The following is a 22,440-nucleotide window of genomic DNA, read 5'->3' on the forward strand; positions in this document are numbered from 1 at the left end:
AGGCCAGGTTGTCCATCAGGCTCCTAAGGTGGCTGCTACTATAATGTAGAAGGATGATTGTCTCTCTGTTGTTTTCTATATAGGGATACACAAGTCTTATCCTGTTCAGATCCAACTGTAAGGTCAAGGAAGGGAATGCTGTTTCTGCTTTGTTCTTCTGTGAATTTGATGTCTGAGGATATTGTATTTACCCATGTGTGAAACAAATGTAGATCCTCTAGTGTTCCAGGCCAAATTAGAAAGACTTCATCTATGTATCTAGACCATTTTTTGACTTCTTCTATGAATAGATTGCCAGTTATAAAAGATCTGTGTGTCTTGGTGTGTGCCTAGAAATGATTTGATGGATCTGGAGAGAAGCTTGCTCCAATGGCAACTTCTTTAATCTGATAGTAGAAACAGTTATCAAAGTAATTTTTGTTCATAGTTATTTCCATTCGGGACATCAAAAAACGGGTCATGACTTGTACGGACAGTTCTTGTGAGTACAACAGATCAGTCATTATTCTGAGTGCTTCTATCTGGGGTATGCTCGTGTAAAGGATTGTATGTCCATTGTGACCAGAATGTCTGTGGAACCATATTGTTTGACGCTGGGTTATTTTGTGTGTCAGCTATGGCGGGAAATGTATCCCAGGGACTGCCACATCTACGGTTGTGGTCTCTGCACTCCAATCTTCGGGTATGAGTATTTGGTCGAATTGGGCCCCTGTTAGCAATAACAGACATTTGTATGGAGTTTCAACCTAGTTTGTCTCATTACATCTACTTGCCCAGTATTGATCACTGAACTGATGTATCTTTGTATATCTCCTGCAGTACACTCCATTTACATGGCAGTACCGTGCAGAGGTCAGACAAAATAAATATTTTCTATCTACTGCATAAGTAAAATGACACGCAGTGAACTAGTGGGTGCCAAACAACCAACATATTCCCACTTTCAGCATTACTTTTGCAGAAGCAGGAGATATTTAATCTCTGGATGAATTGAGTGGCCACATAACTACTGAACCGACAATCCTTTCCAGTATGGAACTCTTTTTCTTTTGTCTTGAATATATCCATTGCTTGGTCAGTTACGGTCGCTCCCTCCTGCCCCCGCTCTCTCCTGCCTCAAGCTGGGTATCGTTGCGCAGCCCTGCTGCTGATCATAGTTATCGTCCTTTGCTGCACTTATTGTTTATTTTAAACATTGTATTGTCCTGCCGAGATCGTGTGCCCGTGTTTGCTGCCCTTTGCTGCATTATTTGTATTTGTGCTCCTGCATTAGCTGCTCCCTGCTTTGGCATTGTGCCTGCTTTGGCATTGTGTGGCCGCCCGCGTAGTTCTTTGATCGGTTTCACCCGACCCGGTCGGCGCTTCCGCCCCAGCCGCCATTGCTGTTGTTGTTGTTGTTGGCCAGAGCCCGCCCCCTCCACCACGCACCCGCCTCCCAGCTGCTCCTCCCTCCCACTAAACTACATAGCCTCCACTTCGGACATCGTAGCGCTGTGTCCGTCCTGACTTGGTCAGTTACGGTCGCTCCCTCCTGCCCCCGCTCTCTCCTGCCTCAAGCTGGGTATCGTTGCGCAGCCCTGCTGCTGATCATAGTTATCGTCCTTTGCTGCACTTATTGTTTATTTTAAACATTGTATTGTCCTGCCGAGATCGTGTGCCCGTGTTTGCTGCCCTTTGCTGCATTATTTGTATTTGTGCTCCTGCATTAGCTGCTCCCTGCTTTGGCATTGTGCCTGCTTTGGCATTGTGTGGCCGCCCGCGTAGTTCTTTGATCGGTTTCACCCGACCCGGTCGGCGCTTCCGCCCCAGCCGCCATTGCTGTTGTTGTTGTTGTTGGCCAGAGCCCGCCCCCTCCACCACGCACCCGCCTCCCAGCTGCTCCTCCCTCCCACTAAACTACATAGCCTCCACTTCGGACATCGTAGCGCTGTGTCCGTCCTGACTTGGTCAGTTACGGTCGCTCCCTCCTGCCCCCGCTCTCTCCTGCCTCAAGCTGGGTATCGTTGCGCAGCCCTGCTGCTGATCATAGTTATCGTCCTTTGCTGCACTTATTGTTTATTTTAAACATTGTATTGTCCTGCCGAGATCGTGTGCCCGTGTTTGCTGCCCTTTGCTGCATTATTTGTATTTGTGCTCCTGCATTAGCTGCTCCCTGCTTTGGCATTGTGCCTGCTTTGGCATTGTGTGGCCGCCCGCGTAGTTCTTTGATCGGTTTCACCCGACCCGGTCGGCGCTTCCGCCCCAGCCGCCATTGCTGTTGTTGTTGTTGTTGGCCAGAGCCCGCCCCCTCCACCACGCACCCGCCTCCCAGCTGCTCCTCCCTCGCCCCTTCCCCCTCCCACTTATGACAGTTGCTCTTGCGCGCAGCGTTCACGCGCAGCGTCCGCGCCCAACCCGCGCCGAAGGTGCGCCAAAGGTAAGCCCGTCTACGCCCGTCCGCACCTGGACCGCGCCCAGCGCCAGACCCCCTGCCCCTCGCACTGCCCAGCCCCCCCGCGTTACCTACGATGCCGCCACCCTCCTAGCCCTTAACCCCGGTCGCGCCCCCTACTGCATCCAAGCCGCTCCAGGACGCACCCATGGACCGTTCTCCTGCCCCTCCTGCAAATTCAGCGGCACCGTCAACATCTCCGCTCCGACCACACCACAGATTCCCGACCCCAACCACCTAGAATGCATCCTTCTCAACACCCGCTCGGTCCACAGGCACGCCATTGACCTTTGGAACCTACTAGACACCATCTCTACAGACGTCGCCTTCCTAACCGAAACATGGATGAACGCCTCCTCCGCCCCTGACATCGCCATCGCTATCCCTGACGACTATAAGATTACACGCAAAGACCGCACCGACCAAACAGGAGGAGGAATCGCTATCGTCCACAAGAAATCAATCCACATCTCAACCAGCTCTGACGCCAACCTCGCCAACTCCGAACACCTCCACTTCCAGATCCACATCGACCCCAAGACCACACTCAGAGGCACCCTCCTCTACAGACCACCAGGACCCCGCGCAAGATTCAGTGAAGACATCACGGACTTCATCACCCCACACGCGCTCCCCTCCAAAGACTACATCCTCCTGGGAGACCTCAACTTCCACCTTGAGAAGATCAACGACCGCAACACCGCCACCCTCTTAGACAACCTCGCCAACCTCGGACTTAAACAACTGGTCACTTCCCCCACCCACATCGCAGGTCACACACTCGACCCCATCTTCACCTCTAGCAACCATGTCTCTTTCAACCACACTACGGAGCTCCTCTGGACTGACCACAGCTGCGTCCACTTCACCTACAACAAGCCGAAACCCATCATCCACCTCCAAACAACTCTACAAAGAAACTGGAACAAAATCACCACGGAACAGATCTCCTCATCGATCCTTCAAACCTCCCCAGCCCTCTCTTCTGACGCCAACGAAGCCGCCTCCAACCTCACCCTTTGGTTATCCAACACCGCAGACACCTTAGCACCACTGAAAAAACGCCTACACAAAATCAAGAAGGCCTCATGGTTCAACGAGGACCTCAAGAAATCCAAGAAACTATGCCGCTCCCTTGAAAAGGCCTGGAAAAAAGACTCATCCACCAGCAACAAGGACGCCTTCAAAAACGCCATCCGTACTCACCACCAACTGATCCGAAAAGCCAAAAAAACAGCATTCAAGGATCGACTCGACAACAACGCCCACAACAGCAAGGAACTTTTCAACATCGTCAAGGAATTTTCCAACCCCTCGGCCAACTCCAACGACATCACCCCCTCTCAAACTCTCTGCGACTCCCTAGCCTCTTTTTTCCACAACAAGATTGCTGACATCCACAACAGCTTTGACAACCAACCCGGAAGCCAACCCACCCTACCATCAGCTGACTATCTTCCCCCCGTTAACACCCTCAACGCCTGGAACCCAATCACCACTGAGGACACCATCCGCCTGATGAATTCCATCCACTCTGGATCCCCCACAGACCCATGCCCTCACCACATCTTCAACAAAGCAGACTCCGTCATAGCCCCGCACCTCCGAGACGTCATCAACTGCTCCTTCAACTCCGCTACCTTCCCAGAAGACTGGAAACACGCTGAACTCACCGCACTTCTGAAAAAACCAACAGCAGACCCCACCGAACTCAAAAACTACCGCCCCATCTCACTTCTTCCATTCCCGGCCAAAGTCATCGAGAAAGCTGTCAACAACCAGCTCGCCGCCTTCCTCGAAGCCAACAAATCCCTCGACTCCTCACAATCTGGCTTCCGAGCAAAACACAGCACTGAGACCGCCCTCATCGCAGCAACAGACGACATTCGAACTCTACTGGACATTGGAGACACAGTCGCCCTCATCCTCCTCGACCTCTCTGCTGCCTTCGACACAGTCTGCCACAGCACCCTTTTACAGCGCCTCAAAAACATCGGAATCCAAGGAAAGGCACTGGAATGGATCACCTCGTTCCTCTCCGGAAGAACCCAGAGAGTCCGCCTCCCTCCATTCAAGTCCGAGGCCTCTGAAATCATCTGCGGCGTACCACAAGGATCCTCACTCAGCCCCACCCTCTTCAACGTATACATGAGCCCCCTCGCGACCATCGCCCGCCAACACAACCTCAACATCATCTCTTACGCGGATGACACTCAACTGATCCTTTCTCTCACCAAGGACCCCAGCACCGCCAAAACTAACCTACACGAAGGAATGAAAGAAGTCGCCGAATGGATGAAACAAAGCCGTCTGAAACTGAACTCAGACAAAACAGAAGTCCTCATCTTAGGTAAATCCCCCTCTGCTTGGGACGACTCCTGGTGGCCGGAAGCCCTCGGAAAAGCACCCATCCCGACAGACCACGCACGGAACCTTGGCGTCATCCTGGACTCTTCACTCTCAATGAACAGACAAGTCAGCGCCGTATCCTCATCCTGCTTCAACATCCTTCGCATGCTCAGAAAAACATTTCGCTGGATCCCCACCGAAACAAGGAAAACAGTCACCCATGCTCTGGTCACGAGCCGACTGGACTACGGAAACACCCTCTACGCAGGTACCACCGCCAAACTACAGAAGAAACTACAACGAATCCAAAACGCCTCAGCCAGGCTCATATTAGACATCCCACGCAACGAACACATCTCGGGTCACCTTAAAGACCTCCACTGGCTACCCGTCAATAAGAGGATCACTTTCCGACTGCTTACCCACGCACACAAATCACTCTACGACATCGGACCAGATTGCCTCAACTCTCGACTGTCCTTCTACACCCCCTCCCGCCAACTTCGATCTTCCAGCCAAGCATTCGCCACTGTCCCTCGCATCAACAAAACCACCATTGGAGGCAGATCCTTCTCATACCTGGCTGCCAAAACATGGAACTCACTCCCCGCTTACCTTCGCCTCACCCAGAATCACCTAGCGTTCAGAAAACAACTTAAAACGTGGATATTTGACAAATAACCCCCCTCCCCTCCCCAAGCGCCTTGAAACCCTCTGGGTATGTAGTGCGCTATATAAATTTTATGACTTATGACTTATGACTCTTTTTCTTTTGTCTTGAATATATCCATTGCTTAATTCTGATAGAATATTTCAAAACATATTTAAAAACTGAACTATTATTTTGATAGAAGAAGTAATCAATACCCTAGCCGTGCCAGAAAGACATCACATCTGAGTCCCTTATTGAGCTCACATGTTTTAAAGAAATTGCGCATTCATCTTCGTGTTTCAGTCTAAATTTAAACCTAGTTTGTTTAATTCCAGTTTGTACTCAGAGGTTGCAGAGGTTCTCTCATGGAACTAGGACTGCCACATCTACGGGTGTGGTCTTTGTAATCCAATCCTCAGGTATGTGTATTTGGTCTACTTGGGACCCAGTTAGCAATCATAGAAATTTGCATAGTGTTTCAACCTAAATTGTCTCATTACAGCTACTTGCCCAAAGTTTGCTGAGGTATTCCCATGCAACTCAGACTGTCACATTTATAGTTGTGGGTCCCTATACCCCAAACCTCTGGAACGTTTATTTGGTCTCCCAGTGACTCCTTTTTAGCAGTGACATCACAGTGCATAGCTAATTACGTAAAACTGATATAACACCTGAACCTAGTTTGCCTCATTGCAGCTGCTTGTTCACAGTTTGCTGAGTTGCGGATTTCCCACGAAACTAACACTGACACAGCCACGGTTGAGGGTCTGGGTGCCCCAATACTCTGTTATGTTATTTTGGTTTCCCTGTGACTCATGTGACAATAACAGTATATAGCAAACTGTGTAAAAGGATACATGGTTCTTTTACTTCTAGGTTGTCTCCTGTTCTTATCTTTGCCCTGATGATGACCCGGATGTAAGTAATTGTGCCAAGGGGTCAAAACATCAACACCAACATAGGTGGACTGATTTTTTATTATTATTGAGGTCTTTGACACTTATAGCATGGATGCAATATACAACAACATATCATCCCAATCAGTCACATGTACATATATTTGTGTTTAGCACAAGTGCACTTTCTTAGCACATTGTTCTCTTTTCACTGTGCCTTCACCTTGTAGGAGCACCTTGTGTTTTTTGCCTAATGTAAATAATGTGTCATAGTGTTATGAACTGTCTCTGCACTATTTGATGAGGCTGGCAAAAATAAATATATTTATTGTATAACGAAAAAAACTTGTAGGGAGGTTTTATTTAATGATATTATTGCCGAGGAAGTTAAAGGCTACACTTTCCCCATAGGGACCACCTTTTTTAACATAATTGTCCGGCCCAGGTCTCTGGGTTACTGGGTTGCCCTATTTGAATATATTAAATATGATATTGAAAACATACTCAGTGAAACAAAACACAACACATTATATTAATGCAGTTAGTTTTATCGGCATCAATTCATGTCCTTAATAATGCACGTTTCATGTTCTCGCCATTTTTGTGGTAAAAAGGAGAAATTCCTTTTAGTTTCAATATTTGTTTTAGCCTCCCGGTGACCCCTGCTTCAATGTTCAGGAAGGAGGACAAATGCAACGTTTGCTTCTTGGCCACCCCGAACTTCAATGTAGTTGACTCTTTCTATAGGTTTCACTGGACTTTCATACTCGAGGTAAAATTTGTTATCAACATACACTTTATAAGAATCTTCCAGGCGTTCAATTTCAATCTGAAAACAGAAAAAGGAGAACAGTATATTACTCAGATGGTACAACCAGCACACATTTGAGTTATTTTCACTTGAATACTCAGCGGTATCTACTGGTAAATAATCCAGACATGACCCCCACATCCACTTTACTTCAATCCAGTCCTCAATGTTGAGAATGCAGAAAGCAGATAACAAAATCATGAGAAAACATACATACAAAGCCAGTGAAACCAAGTGAATTGGATAGTCTAGCACAGTTCAGAGAACTCTATTCTAATTCAGGATACATGCAATGTATAATGTGAAACAAATATGGGCCTAAGTGGAAGTTGCTACCATACATCCATCAGAGATGGACACTCCCCTAAATTCCACAGTGGAGGTTTCAATCTCCCTCATTGAACAGCCCTAACTAGGAATAGGAGAGTCATCTCAGAAGTAGCACACGCTGAAACCATTTCTGAACAGATTCAACCACTAATCTGTTTACATTCTCCCTGGGAGAAATATGTCTATCCACAGAACCCCCACTGTCTCTTGATCTCCAGAAAGGCCTTCAGGCTAAGACAGAAGTCTATTTAGGATAGACACACCTGCTTCAGGGTCTTCCATTTCTGACCCTGAGAGATGGGAAGTTTTCATCAAAATGAAATACTAGTCTAGTTAACAGGTAATGTACCAGAAGAAGCAAAGACAAAGGCTTGGTGCACACAATCTGTTGATGTATGAATTTGTCATGTTGTTGTTCATCTGAACTAGAAGGATTGGTCCCATGATCTAAGGACTGCTTTTCTCTCCATAGTGCGCATGGGTCTTTGCTATAGGCAGAGAACCACAGACCTAGGACTGAGGCAGTCCCCAGTGCTACACCTCATCCCTTGCTGCAGGCATCCATTTTCGTGACCACAAGAACCAGAGGCCAATGTTTGACCCTCCAGAGACACGGGCTTTTAACAGCCACAACCACTGCAGTGAAATTGTCAAGGATGGTGTTACTGAAATGAAAAGATTGTAGTTCTGAAATGTGAGTTCTTAGTTCTCCTTCATAGACTGGACTAGAAGCTACAGATTGAATCTGAGCCAAAGCACCACAAAAGGACAGGCTGCCATGTCTCTCTGAGAATGTAGCCATTGATGGACCAGATTTCTCCCCTGCTGCAAAAGAGCCCTCAGATGAACTCACCCTATGAAATTTTCAATGCCCTGTAAACGAGATACACATGTGGAATTGGTATCAGAGGGGGCTCCAATGAACTCTTGAAAGTGAAGTAACCTATGAACATCTAGTAGAATTCCATCCCATGAACAGAGGACATCTGCCTCTTGGAAAAGTTGATAAACAGGCTGCCACCTCAAACTAGTACACCTGCAGAAGTCTGGAGGTTTGAGCTAAAAGAACATTGATATTCATCCAAGACTGAGGTTTCTGGACAGATAGTTGATGGCCAGTCCAACTTGGTCCTCTAGCTAAACTAAAATGTAGGAGTCATCTTTGATACTAAGCTGTCTTTTGAAGCGCAAACCCACCCAGTCACCTCGGCTTGCTTTTTTATCCTCAAAATTTGAGGAAGATTCTTCCCTCAATACCTATGAATTTAAGGAAGATGGTGGTATCTGTGCTGATATCATCAAGATTGGACTACTGCAATAACCTTTTTACCAGCGCCCCAAAGCTCAGCATTCAAAAGCTGCAGACAGCTCAAAATGCAGCAGCCAGAGTACTCCTAGGAATCTCTAAATTCGACTCTGCCTCCACAACTTTATTCCATCTGCACTGGTTGCCGGTAGCTAAACGGATCCAGTTTAAATCACTCTGCATTGCCTTTAAATTACTTAACAACGCAGCTGGCAAATTTTCTTAAGCCATATATTCCAGCAAGATCCCTTAGGTCAGCGGAACTTGGAAACCTAATTGTTCTTAGAGTTAGTAGGGCTAGGTGGGGTGGCCGGAGCTTCACTACTACAACAACTAAACTGTGGAACTCTTTGCCAACCTCACTTAAAAAACCAGTCTAGCCTGTTAAATTTAGAAAGGGCTGAAAAACATTGCTTTTTAAGGCATAATTCCCATATTTAGTCCAGTCTGATCTGTATGTGCTAAGGGCAGCGCCTAGACACCCTAGGGTATTTGTTGTGCTTTGTAAATTCTTCATCATCATCATAGCTTGGAATCTTCCACAGCTTGGTTCACAATTTTCCCTTACATCTGACCAAAATGTTCTGGCCCAATAAAGGGAGCTTGAGTAACCAAATCTTCTCCGAATCCCACTTCCATGCTTTCATCGGTTTAGTTCAGCAGCAAGCCACAGCTTTCAATGCAGTGAGCATCACCTCATCACCTGATAGCACCTCAGATGCCAGCTGAAGTTTTGGATTGTGAAAAAATGATAATCCTGTTTGTAATAGTGGTCATTACTTTCTTCTGCTATCTGAATGTTAATTATGACCCGATGCTTTGTTCTCTTTGTATCCCTGTTGATAGCTTACATATACCTGCTTAAAGGAAATGTGTAGAATGGAAAATGCTCACCTAGCAATGAATTAGGATTTGCCTGAGTAATGGCAAAAGGAGGGTCTGAGGTAATTCAGTTTTAACTCCATTCTGTATTCTGTCGCCATTTTGTTGCCCTCACTCAGGCAGCTTGGTAAACCGAGTGTTTTTGCCCTTTGTACTGCCACGTGTCAAATAACCTCCTGCCTCTGTTTACGAAACTGATATCAGGGACTGGCTGAGTCCACTAATCCTCGTCTGGTTTGACTAAACCCTGTCTCAACTGTCTGTTGGTTCGCACCATTCTTTCCTGATTTTATCTTATCTTCTGGCCTTCGCTATTCTCTGCTTGTATTCTCTCATTTCACAACTGTCCTCCAAAGCATACAAATGTGTCCTGCCACCTGCAAGTTGAGTTGTAGACACTACCACTGATTAACTTGTGGCAAGGGGTGACAAAAACAGTTGGAAAAGAGGTTTTATTTGGGTTACTTGATATCTTGTTTTCAAACTTTTCTTATTGGTTATATCTTATTTTCAAACTCTTCTCATTGGCTAACCATGTATGCATTGGGAGTGTTCTTGGTGAATCTATGTGCTATAAAAGATTAAAAGATTGTGCGCCATGGAGTAAAGTGGCAGTCTCCTAAGAACATACCGAGTGTACTTCTGGGACAACTGTACCTAGCTGCAGCTAATAAACCTGATCTTCTACGCTCAACAGAGTGTCCTGTGTCTCTGTTCAACAAAGCAGGTGAACTCAGGAGATTAAGGCGTGCCCTGCGCCGCCAGGCCCATAAGGCCCTGGTTCTTCAGTACCAGCCAGCATGTTTGGCGGTCTTGTTGGATTTTGTAGGTTTTAGTGGGACGACTCTGTCCGCGCTGTCGTTGAGCCAAGCGGCAAAGTTCTGGACAGCCTGGTTGAGGTATGTTGAGGCCTTAGTTTGGGAGGACCTGTGCCCACTGAGTTTAGGTGACCTTGCTCCTGCTGCGATTTGAGAAGTTCTGACAGCTGGTGAGGGTGTGCTGGTCATCAGTGATGGTGTAGTGTACAATGGTGTGGTCGGTCCATGTGAGTTCTATGGTGTGGCTGAGTTTGATTCTGTCACTGGAGGTGAAAATGGTGTTCAGTGTCTGTCTAGCTTTGTACGTGGGTTCAGTGACCGGTTGGGTAAGGTCGATGTGAAAGTTTAGGTCGCCGAGTAGTGGTGAGAGTCAATTACTAGGGGGGCGGATGAGGTTGGGGATGGCGTTGCAGACTGTTGTCTAGGGTTTTCGGAGTCTGTAGGCGAGGGTTCCTCTTATGGTGGTCTTTGTGTCAGTTTGTAGTAGGAAGCCGAGGTGTTCCACAAGAGGCGTGAGGTCGTCGTTGGTGATGGTGCACCTGATGGTTTCCTTGAAGATGATGGCTATGCCTCCGCCTCCATTCCTGAAGATTATATGGCTGGTTATATGGGGGTAGTATGGTGCCTCCAAACCTACTAAACTGTTTTCTGAAATAGAATTATTAGAGTCCTAGAGAGATTTTGCATGCATATGGGGTAGCATGGAGGCTTCATCAGTGGATACACTGGGCAGATATATTGACTGCTGCATTTTCATCAAAAACTATATACATCAGAGCAGGGCGTGTGCAAAGAAATTTGAAAGAATATTAAGGCGTTGCTGAGATCACTGAGGGATGCTGGTAGTGTCAGTAATTCAGTTCTAAACAATGTTAATGAAAATACCTTACAAGAAAATGCAGTGCTATATTTGTGAGAACATTTGTACATGTGATCTCTCACTGTTAGGAGGGGATAAGTACCAGCTAACAGGGGGTTTGTACACTGAATTAATGTAATCAGTGGTGTTTATTTTATTTTATTTTATTGGAAAACAATAAAACAGAATCTCCAAGCAATGTAGAACCTAAAAACTAGTGAAGGTCCCCAATAAAATAGTATTTAGGCAAACTATAGCATATACCCCACCATGTGCTGCTCATGGCCTAACCCATTGATAACATCACTGATATGTTAGATCACATTGATTCACAAAGGTAAAATGAGACGAAAGTCTAACTTTATGACTTTCGTTATTCACAAAGGGCATTTACTACTAATTATCCTTTGTGAATACCAAACATTGTAAAAATATACTTTTGTCTCAGTTTACTTTTGTGAATCGGGCCCATTGTCTTTTGGTCCACATTTTATATATGTTTAATTCTGTTATTGGTGTCAAGACTTTGATGTATGTTAACATGGTCCTTGTTTACGCATTGAGTGAATTTGAGAAGTGCTAGTCCAAAGATTGAGGTTTTTCATTGACACAGACTTCTTACCTTACTTTTTGCTAACATCAATTGCATCCATGCCATAAATTGTCATGTATTTGTTATTTTTCATGTTGTAATAGCACAAAAAGATCTGTCTTATCTCTGCAGAATTTCATGATAGCTGGAAAACAGCTTGGATTTTCATCTTGTGCAAATTGTATGCTGGCTGAATTTATATTGCGGTAACTACCATATGCTTCTTAACAAACTTATAGGAGCATTGTCTTCTTTTCTGTGTAACAAACACAAAATCTGAGTGTGAGATGCTCTCACTAGCTGCATAGATCCTAATATTTTGAAAAGGGGTTTAAAAAACCCTAGCAATTGGGTTGGCAAAGAAGACAGATCACTTGCTTGGGAAAGATGGCAAAAATCGTGTAACATAAACTCCCTACTGGCATTCAAGTTTGCTCTGTATGATTCAGCAAATATTAAGATATTTTAGATTATTGCATCATGCTGTAAGTCTGTTAAACACAATGGGTTGGATTTACATTTCTTTCAAGTAACACAACACAGCAAGGAAACTAGCTGCTTTGCAGTGCGTGAAATGGAGAGAACAGAAATGTGCCACACTAAATAATGGCATACTTCTGCTCTGTCCCAGTGCTGGCACACAGTGTTCTGCCTAGCCCCAACACAGGCACCCTAGAGCAAGGGTGCCTGCAGGCAGGATTGTTTTTGTGCAGGAAGGTATACATCTTTGCAACAAAAAAAAATCCTTAGAGGCATATTTCTCTACAAGGAAAGAGGAAGTAACAAGAGAAATAACCTCATTTCTCCCTGTTATAAAGGGACATAATCGTGTAATTTTGAGTAATTTTGCATCCAAAGAGCAACGCAGAATTTAAAATATTACTCCAATTAGTCAAGTGCAATTAAAATTTCACCCAAGCCTAGTCAACAATATGATGAAAAATGCATTCAACACTGTGAGAATATTATGAGGGATCTTTCAGTGCCTGAGCTACACCAATGAACCATGCCTCAGCAGCCCTTGTTTTGTCATTTCTAGACTATGCCAGGTATTCTAAATATGGCCATTCATAGCATCTAAAAGAAAAAACTTTAGTGCATCTAGAATGCTGTTGTCATGCAAGTTCTTAGTCCGAGCAGACATGACAATATCAGCCCTGTCCTCAAGTCCTTACAATAGTTATCTGTAGCAAAAAGAATATGGGGCTCATTATGATGGCGGAAGGCCTGCCACTGCCAGCCGTGTGGTGTCGGGCCCTCCGCCATCGGACGGTGATTTCTTCCCGCCAAATTAGGATGGCGGGGAGAATCTGACAGCGACCGTGGCGGGTGCAAAGACTGCCTGCCACAGATCCGCCACAGGCAATCGTTCCGATTGCCTGGTGGAATGGTCAGCATGTGTAAAATGGTGGCGGTGTCTAGCAGGCATCGTCCGCCATATTAAGATGCTGCATCCCCACCAGCCTGTGTATGGTGGTGAAACCGCCATTTGCAGGCTAGCGGGGATTGCATTTGGGTGCCTGTTGCGGGTCCCCTCTTGTGTGGGGGTGAGGTGGGGTGCACTAGGGGGGTACCATTTCTGTGCACTGAGTGGCAGGCACCACGTGTTGCCTGCCATGTAGTACACGGAAATGCAAGACATAGCGGTTTAGCATTGCGGCGGGTGCTGCAGCCAGCACTACCCGCCGCAATGTTAAACGGCCCGGATGCGACTGACATGGTGGCGGTCGCATCATAATCTGTGGGGCGGGACCGCCGCCTTATAGGTGGCCGGTTCCAGTCACCGCAACGATGGCGGGCGGACTCGAGTCCGCCTGCCATCGTAATGACCCCCTATGTTTTTATAGTTATCTGCATCGCCTACAGGACAATTTATAGCACCAACATATTTTCCTACAACTCAAATTCAAACTCTGTAGCCAAATATAGAACCTTAGTTTAGAATAACAATACTGCAAATTATCTTTTTCTCTCCCTAGATGCCGAAAAGGCATTCAAGGGTCTCCACTGCCCTGCATGCGTCAAGCCCTGGTAAAATTTGGGTTTGGCTCCAGGTTCCTAGCCTGGGTAGAACTCCTATACACTGGTCAGAACATAAGGGTACGAGTGAATGAAGCAATGTCTGCAGATTTCCCCATAGAAAGGTGCAAGGGACAGGGGTTCTATCTATCTCCACTGCTATTTGTGCTTACATTAGAACCACTGGCTTGTATGGTTAGGATACACCGAGACTTCGCAGATTTCAGGGAGAGACCTGAGGCATGGGCCACTGAACGGATCTCGTTATACGCAGATGCTATCCACCTGTGCATTACCCACCCGGCCACGACTCTACCGAGGGTACTCCAGCTATTCGAGGAATATGGGACCCATGCTGGGTATAACATCAACTCAGATAAATCCAACATGTACACAGTGGGAGGGCATTTGGACGAGGGGCTACTCCCAGCCAGTTTGCGTATTGATTGGGAGGGATTCAAATATTTAGGTCTGTACATAACCACAAATGTAGAAGTCAAATTGGAACGTAATGTTCAAAGGATATTAAGGGAATTCCACATTGGCTGTGGTAAGGTGGATAGCCTTACCTATCACACTCCTAGGTAGGGCTGCAATGTACAAAATGGTCATGCTGCCCAAACTCCTCTACGTCCTCCAAAATAAATACCATGAAATCCCGGATTACATTTTTTACCACAATTGAAGGGGAAGCCTGTACCCTCCTACGGGATGGAAACCATCCAAGAGTGGCACTAAGGGCATTACAGAGGAGCCAGTATAATTGCAGTATCAAGCTCCGGGACAAGCGTTCTTATTACTCGGCGGCACACTTAGGTGCCGATTCCGATCTGGGTCGGAAGGGCACCGAACGCGAACCGGACGGAAAAACTACGAGCCGTACGCATGTTTTCTGCCTGACTCATACAGCTGTACGAGCGAGCAAGTACGATGCGAGCTACGTAAAATTCACCGACCGAGTCGTTTCCGGGTCCGAACCGCTCTGTACGTCTCGGTCGTAAGCTAACCGTGGCGTGCAATGGATGCGATTTACAACCGAGCCAGTATGATGCACGCGTCGGACAGCCTGTGCGAGCCGGAGTGTCCAGCTCGCAAAACGTCCGGGTGGTTGCCTTTGGGGATCCGCGTCGGACTCCCTGACACCCGCAGCCCTATGACTCGGACACAGGGGGAGACCTATGGGTCTCCCCAACACAGGCATGTACGGTGCGGATGGCACCGACGCGTACCCACTGTAGAGGGCGCACTTGTCCGAGACGTACCCATTCAGTCAATGGAAGCCCATGAGTGCGTCGTACGACCGTCTCCCATCAACTTCTATGGGAGTCCGACCGAACCGAGTCCGGCAGCATACGGCCGCATCGTACTCGCTGGATCGGACTGCAGGCTTCCGGCTCGGTTTGAAAACCCTCCGGATCTGGCTCGGTTAGAGTGCTTTCCGACCCGGATCTGAATCGGCCCCTAAGCTGGATGCCACCGAAGAAAAACAAGATGACCCGGAGCCAGGACAACATAGCAATGCAGGGGGCGAGACGTTTGTGGATGTTATGTTGGCGATTCAGGGAGTCCATACGGCGCTGGAACATAAGATCGACTGAGGTCACCCTTATCCGTGCTGACCTCCACAAAATGGGGGCCAGGGTAAAAGCAGCTGAAGACTCCATTTCCACACTTCAGGCCTCCACAACGGTACTCAAAGAATCAGTAAAGCGACTACTGACCCAAACATCAGACTTGGAGGCAAAGCTGGAAGACTACGAGGGGCGGGCAGGCAGAAAATATTGTGCACATTTTTGGGGTTGCCCGTGAAGGCAGAGGGGAGGACTTAATCCAAAACCACCTGCAACCCAGGTCTCTCTCACAATTCTTCTCAGTGGAGCGTGCACACATAGTGGCGGGGGCCCCCCGAAACCAGGGCCCCCCCTCGCCCCATCCTGGTGAGGATCTTCAACTTCCGCGACAAACCTCATCCTCCAGACGGCGCGGACAGCCCCACCGTTCAAGTTTGAAAACTACACCATTACTTTTTTCCCTGACTTCACTTATAAGGTGCAACAACAACGTCGATCTTTTCTGGAAGTAAAGTGGGCCCTCCGGGGCCACAACCTCCAGTACGCCGTGCTATTCCTGGCCAAGTTGCGGGTCCAGGCATAGGGGAAATCATGGTTCTTCCAGACCCGGAGGAATCCTGGGAGTGGCTGGAAGGCTGGCGCTCCTCTGATGGTGGGGGACGTGCCTCCCCCAGCAGACAGCAGCGGCAGGACGGCCGCCATGGAAGAAGTGACCGAGGTGAAGGTGACTGTTAGACCTGTCAGCCCTAGGGTGGTCTTACCCCGCATTTTTTCCCCTTTCTGCCTCAATTTTGACTGCCATTTTTTGTTGGACATAGGACTCTGGGCGCCTTACCGCTGCTGAACAGTGCTGAGGTGCAGGTGCTCTCTCCTAAGACCTCAAAACATTGTTTAGAATGGTGAGGCTCAAAAGATTCCTTGAAGATGGGGAATATCAGGCTTCTGAAAATGTTTCTGGTCTTAAACCTAACATTCACCCCCTCATTAAGTGCAGTAGATAAAAATGTTGAAATATTTGAAAAAGTAATGGAAATAGAAATTAAACAACTGTTAGAAAATCGAAGAACGAAAAGAAATTTTAATAACAACCTTTCCAAAGAACAGAGGGTGGCAATGAAGTCCTTATAGGATGATGTGGACTTCACGATCAAACCCGCTCATAAGGGGGGGGTCGTGGTCTTCAATACGGATGACTTTAGGAATAGAATGTTAGGACTATTGATGGTTCGGGAACATTATAAGAGAGTCCCCCATAATAAGCTCCAAAAACTGAAGAATCAGATTGACAATTTGCTCAGTCTAGCTACAGTTAAAGGCTGGTTATGCGAAAATGAGTATACATTTTTATGCATAAGTTCTCCTATCACACCAGCCATATATGGACTACCTAAGGTCCATAAAAATTTAACAAATCCCCCAATGAGACCGATTGTGAGCAGTATTGGCTCTCTTCTAGAACCTATAAGTATATTTGTTGAATGTTTTATTAAGCAGCAGAGATCATATTTAAAAGATTCAGCTCATGCGATCACGGTATTTGAAGGTAGGATCTTCAATAGGGTGACTCAATTTTTGGTCACCCTTGATATTGAAGCACTTCATACTAATATACCGCAAGATGACACCATTAAAGTGATTAGGACTCTGCTGGAACAGGCAGACCTCCATGGTGGCAGCATGGAGTTTATTGTACAATGTATTACGTTGGTACTAAAAAACAATCTCTTTCTTTTTGAGGAGGACCTATTCCAGCAGGTCAAAGGTACCAGCATGGGAGCCACATGTGCTCCCAGTCTGGCCTGCCTATATGTAGGAGAGTTTGAGAACAAACATATCTTCAATGAAGCGGCACCTTATTTTGAAAACGTGAGTTCATGGTGCCGCTTCATTGATGATAATATTTTTATCTGGGAAGGATGCCAGGAAGAACTAGAGAGTTTCATCAGTTGGTTGAACCTGGGGGATCCCAATCTGAAGTTTACATCAGAACTTAGCAAAGACAGGGTCAACTTCCTAGATATTTGTATTAAAGAGAAGGAAGGTCAATTAGAGGTGGAACTCTACAGTAAGCCTACTGATAAAAATACCTTACTACATTATAGTAGTTTTCATCCCAAAGCACAAAGGGATAACATCCCATTTGGACAATTCCTGCGATTACGCAGGAATTGTTCCTCTATGTATGATTTTAATAAACACTCAGAAGTTCTAAAACAAAAGTTGAAAGATCGGGGCTACCCGAGGAGACCTATCAATCAATCCTATAAAAGAGCAAAGTATTACGATCGTGAGTACATTCTGGACCAAAATAAGATTAAAAATGAAGACCAAATAAAAGACAAAATTGTATTCGTAAGTCAGTTTAGTGATAATAGTAATAAGATTAAGAACATTTTAAATAGGAACTGGAAGATTCTTAATGACGGACAGAATCTAAAGTTAGAAACACCTTTGTTTGCCAAAGAAAAAATAGAAACATTAGAAATAGTCTAGTTAAGGGTACCCTTTATGGTACAAGAGCAATAGGCAATAATAAATGTGGTACCTGCTCAATCTGTGCACATTGCATAGTGGCGAAAGCCATTGTCCATAATGGTCAAGAGATCAAATGGAGTAGTCTCAACAATTGTCGTAGCAAAAACCTTGTGTACCTGCTGATCTGCCCAAGTGAACTAGGTTACGTAGGGGAGACCAGTAGGGAACTCAGGTTTAGGGTGCAAGAACACAAATCGGCTCTTAGGACAGGGAAAGAAAATGCACCCCTAACGGAGCATTTCTCGAAGTTGGGGCACGATTGTGAAGATCTACGGTGGTTCATACTTGAGAAAATATGCGGGAAAATGAGAGGGGGTGACATCAACAAAAAAAGAAAACTGAGAGAACAATGGTTTATTTGCAAATTAAACACTGTCCAAAAGGGGTTAAATTCCCGAGAGGACTGGATGTCAATAATTTCTTAAAATTCCGCGTATACATACTTATATAAGGGTTGTCAAATTATTGTTATCGACATAAGGTGTTTGAGCAGTATAAGAACACAGAGGCTTGGGAAGAATTGTCTTCCAGTGAGGCAAACTGAAAAGATCTATCTATGTTTACTGTAACACTATAGTCCTAACTTATAAGAATAACATTTATATATTAACAAATAAGATTACTAACTGACTGTCTCCATTAAATTTTAAGTTGGTTAAAACTGAGTAAGGACATGAATAAAATACTGTATGTGTGATCATAGTTTGCTTCTGATGGAACATTAGATACAAGGAAGAAAATAGATGATCTATTGATTGTCTCTATTAAATTCCATAGTTTAATAGTTAAAACTGGGTAAAGAAAAGAATAAAATTCTGCATATGTGACCATAGCTTGCTCTTTATGGAATATTAGAGACAAGGAAGGAAACGGGAGCAGTAGAGAGAATATTCTATAGAAAAAAATAGAAAAAATAAATAGGGTTTATTAAAGACTCTGTTGAACATAATTTATTTATGTGATCGAATGCTGACCTTCAATAAAGCTTTTGTTGTGTGAACAATCTGTATTCTAAAAGAAAGCGTAAAGGGACATTGCTATACACGGTTCATCTGGTGGCGTGTGACCGCGGGAGGGATTTAAGTATGCGGTGACGTTTCACGCGGTACGTTGGTTTGCACTAACGATAAAAATAGAAAGCAGACAATGAACAAAGAGATGAAAAGAAGAGATCGGGACGGACGCACACAGACGCCGTCGGCTTTCGGTTTAAAAATAAAGAGGTAAGCGTATGACCCGATAACGCGTCCCTAATGCTCTATGTCCATTAAATATCAGGAGAGATGCCGTAACAATATAGCATAATAAGCTAAGAATATATGTTTGGCTCACTGCACAAATGGAGCGCACTTGAGTAATATTGAACTAGCGGAGCATGAGCAGCTTCACGATCAAAGTGGACCCATTTAATTTGAATTCGGTATTGAGTATCCTGTGTTAAATACACAGATGGAAAAAAGCTTAATATATTCTGCCATAAAGTACCTGGCAAATTTTCCCTTTATTCATTTACAAAAGGGCTAAACAATTTTAATTAAACTAGAGGTGATGGTGGGTAATGTTCCAAACTCCTGTTACACAGGAGTTGTTAAACTTCTGCCCTCCATAAGTGGAAGAGGAAAGGGAAATAGGATTAGAAATGTCGACAAAGGGTATGTGTACGCGTTGCCAATGTGGAGGCAACACGGAAAGGAGGTCTGAATTTGTTTATTTGGAAACGTTTTTTAGGAAACATCTCCTTAATTAACTTATTTATAATTTTAGAGCTTGAACACTGCGCATCATAAGTTAAAAGTGGAATCATAAAGCAGTGGTGGCTCGCCACGAACGGTGGAAACAAAGACAGCAGCCAAAGAAAACGCACAGGATAAAGAGTTGAAATAAACCTAAAGAAATACAGGAACTCTATCTTCATTAAAAAGGTAGATATAAATAAATTATAAGGACTTAAAAAAGATTATGTCTACATGAGTAAAGGGATGAGTAAGGATAAAAGGTATATTAATTACTTTTCCGGCATTTATATTATTGAACACAGAGCAGAAACATAAGCTGGGACCTTTTTCACCAAGGCCAGGTGGCCGGTATAGATCGGGCGCTGGTGTCCTATACATCAAGAATTGAGAGGTAAGGTGAGAAGTGAAGACCCCGTTAGAAATGTATCATTGAAAAGAAATAGAAGTAAAAAAAAAGGTGGAAGTCCGCATACAGATGTAACAATATTTTAACAGACTCTTGTCCATATCGTTTCTTCAGTTGGGTATCCCCAGATTAAAAGTGAAATAATTGAGACCCACAGCACTGAAGATACCATTTTAATCGCCTTAAGTAAGTTGTTAACACGCATTCGTTTTTTTAAAAGTGAGTGAGGGAATGATATGATGTGTATATGTCGGCCCACATTAAAAAAAGGCCGGATCTTTTGTATTAATGATGTAAGGTTGAGGTAGTATAATTGAGTACCCAAATGGGATGAGATTATGTGGGGTGGTGTATTGGCACAAAGAACACTCCTATTGATGTTAGGAGCAGGGATTCGAAAGGTTATGTGTTGATAGAGGACATTATACTAGAAATATTAATGGAAGATTGGAATGATATTATTGGAATTTGTATTATTTTATTTTATTTTATGTTAAATTTTGGAAAAAATATATATATCTGTTTATATTTCTAGATTCTAAAGAACGGGAGTTGAAAAAAATCACAGTATTGAGAAAGAAGGCATTATTTGATTAGTCCTTCGAAACGCGTTGACGCTCTCAAAATAGCCACAAATGTGTTTGTATAAAAAATGATTGTAGACATTGATGACCTATAAAATACACATCAGAGGTGGTCTAACTTTTTGTCTTGACTGTGGCTACCAATGACAAATGTTATTGTCTATTGTTGTTCTATATAAAAACTCTTGTGTATAAACTGTGGTATGTTGATGACACATTGGTTTTAAATATTGAATGTAATATAAATGTTGTATTGTGATCTCTTTTGATCAATAGGTCTTTTATTCAATTGCTTTTTTGATCAAATCTTTTTTTTTTAAAGTTTTTTAATAAAAGTCAAGCTATCAATCCATCTACGACGAGTCCTTGTTCCAATACACACCTGATTGTGAGTGGTCCCTGAGAGTGGCCCAGAGTGAATGCTTTGCATATGGTGAATGGGAGTTTAGGTAGTGATTTCTCACTTTGCCCAGAGGACAATTCTATATGGTTTTCGTGTACAAACCCTAGTCCTTTGGGTTACCAAGGGTTCCTCTCTTTGTTTATATATGCTCTCTCCTAACAACATGGTTGCCACAGGCCCCTGCTACCGTGGTGTGGCCACTGTCCTATCTGCACACAAGTAGTTGGGATAAGGCTGGGACATAATGATACTGTAACCTTGACCGTCCCGCCTCTTGTCACCATAGATAGACACCACAGACACCACAGAGTGCCCACAGCCTTCTAGAACCGTCCAACCCCCCAGGTTGGCCCCAGAACTTGCCACCTTTTTGGTAGGGTCACCTGACCTAGGGGTATAAAAGTAAAGGAGGGAAACCTGACAAGTCAGTTGTTGCACTACTGGACCTGGGGACCCTCCGCTGGAGTGAAGGATGCTGTGCTAGGGGGAGGCTACACTACTGAGGCTGACTGATCTTAGGACCTGCTGCCCCAAGACGCAGCCTGCCTGCAGACCTTGCCCTGTGAGGGGAGAACCAGGGACACCAGCTCCAGCGTGCCTGCCCGGGACTACCATATTCCCCCCCACTACAACCCACTCCTGAGCTCCATTGATAGCACTGTGACTGAGGCGCGCTGTGGGCCTGATAGTTGAACCTCTTGCATGGACACTACCAATCTGCCTAAGGTACCTGACCTGGAGCCCTCTGAGGCGCTGTGGTTGTGTAGAGCCGTGTGGGGAGGTGAAGCACTGCGACTGGGCTGCGCTGTGTTCCTGACCCCTGGAGTCCCTTGTCAGCGCTGTGCCTGGGATGCGCTGTGTGCCTGGGACTGGGAATGCTACCCCGCGCTGTGTCAGTAGAGCGCTGTGGGCACCAGAACACCGCCGTGGCCCGGGGGAGAGAGAGGAGAAGTGCGGGTGGCCGTCAACTCACCGCCACCATCCAGGTCCTGCCACGTTGCTGCCAAATCCCTGAGGAGCGCTGGTCAGTAGAGCGCTGTGGGCCCAAGATCACCGCCAGCCCAGGAGCCGCAAGGAGAGCTGTGCGGGCTCCCCCAGCGACGTCAGGCGAGCCGCGCTGGGATTGGTTCCCCCGGCGTCTCCTGTGAGGCGCGCCCCCGCTTTCGTCAGCTTCCCGTGGGGAGGGCCACGCCGGGATCTCGGAGGCCGAGGGAGACGCCGGGCCGAAGTTGGCTCCCTTCCCAAGAAGAGGAAGAGACC

At 45.6% G+C, this 22,440-nt stretch overlaps 1 protein-coding gene across 1 annotated transcript in view; it reads right to left on the reverse strand.

Annotated features, from left to right (window-relative positions):
• Positions 1–6,391: 6,391 nt before the first annotated feature.
• Positions 6,392–22,440, reverse strand: part of LOC146799434 (galectin-3-like) — a 218,818-nt gene continuing 202,769 nt past the window's right edge. Inside the window, exon 10 of the mRNA XM_085627003.1 lies at positions 6,392–7,157. Coding sequence (XP_085483129.1) covers positions 6,996–7,157 — 162 coding nt within the window. The 3' untranslated portion in view covers positions 6,392–6,995. The remainder of the gene's footprint in view (positions 7,158–22,440) is intronic.

Source organism: Triturus cristatus, chromosome 9, assembly GCF_964204655.1.
Source record: "Triturus cristatus chromosome 9, aTriCri1.1, whole genome shotgun sequence".
NCBI classification, from domain to species: Eukaryota; Metazoa; Chordata; class Amphibia; order Caudata; family Salamandridae; genus Triturus; species Triturus cristatus.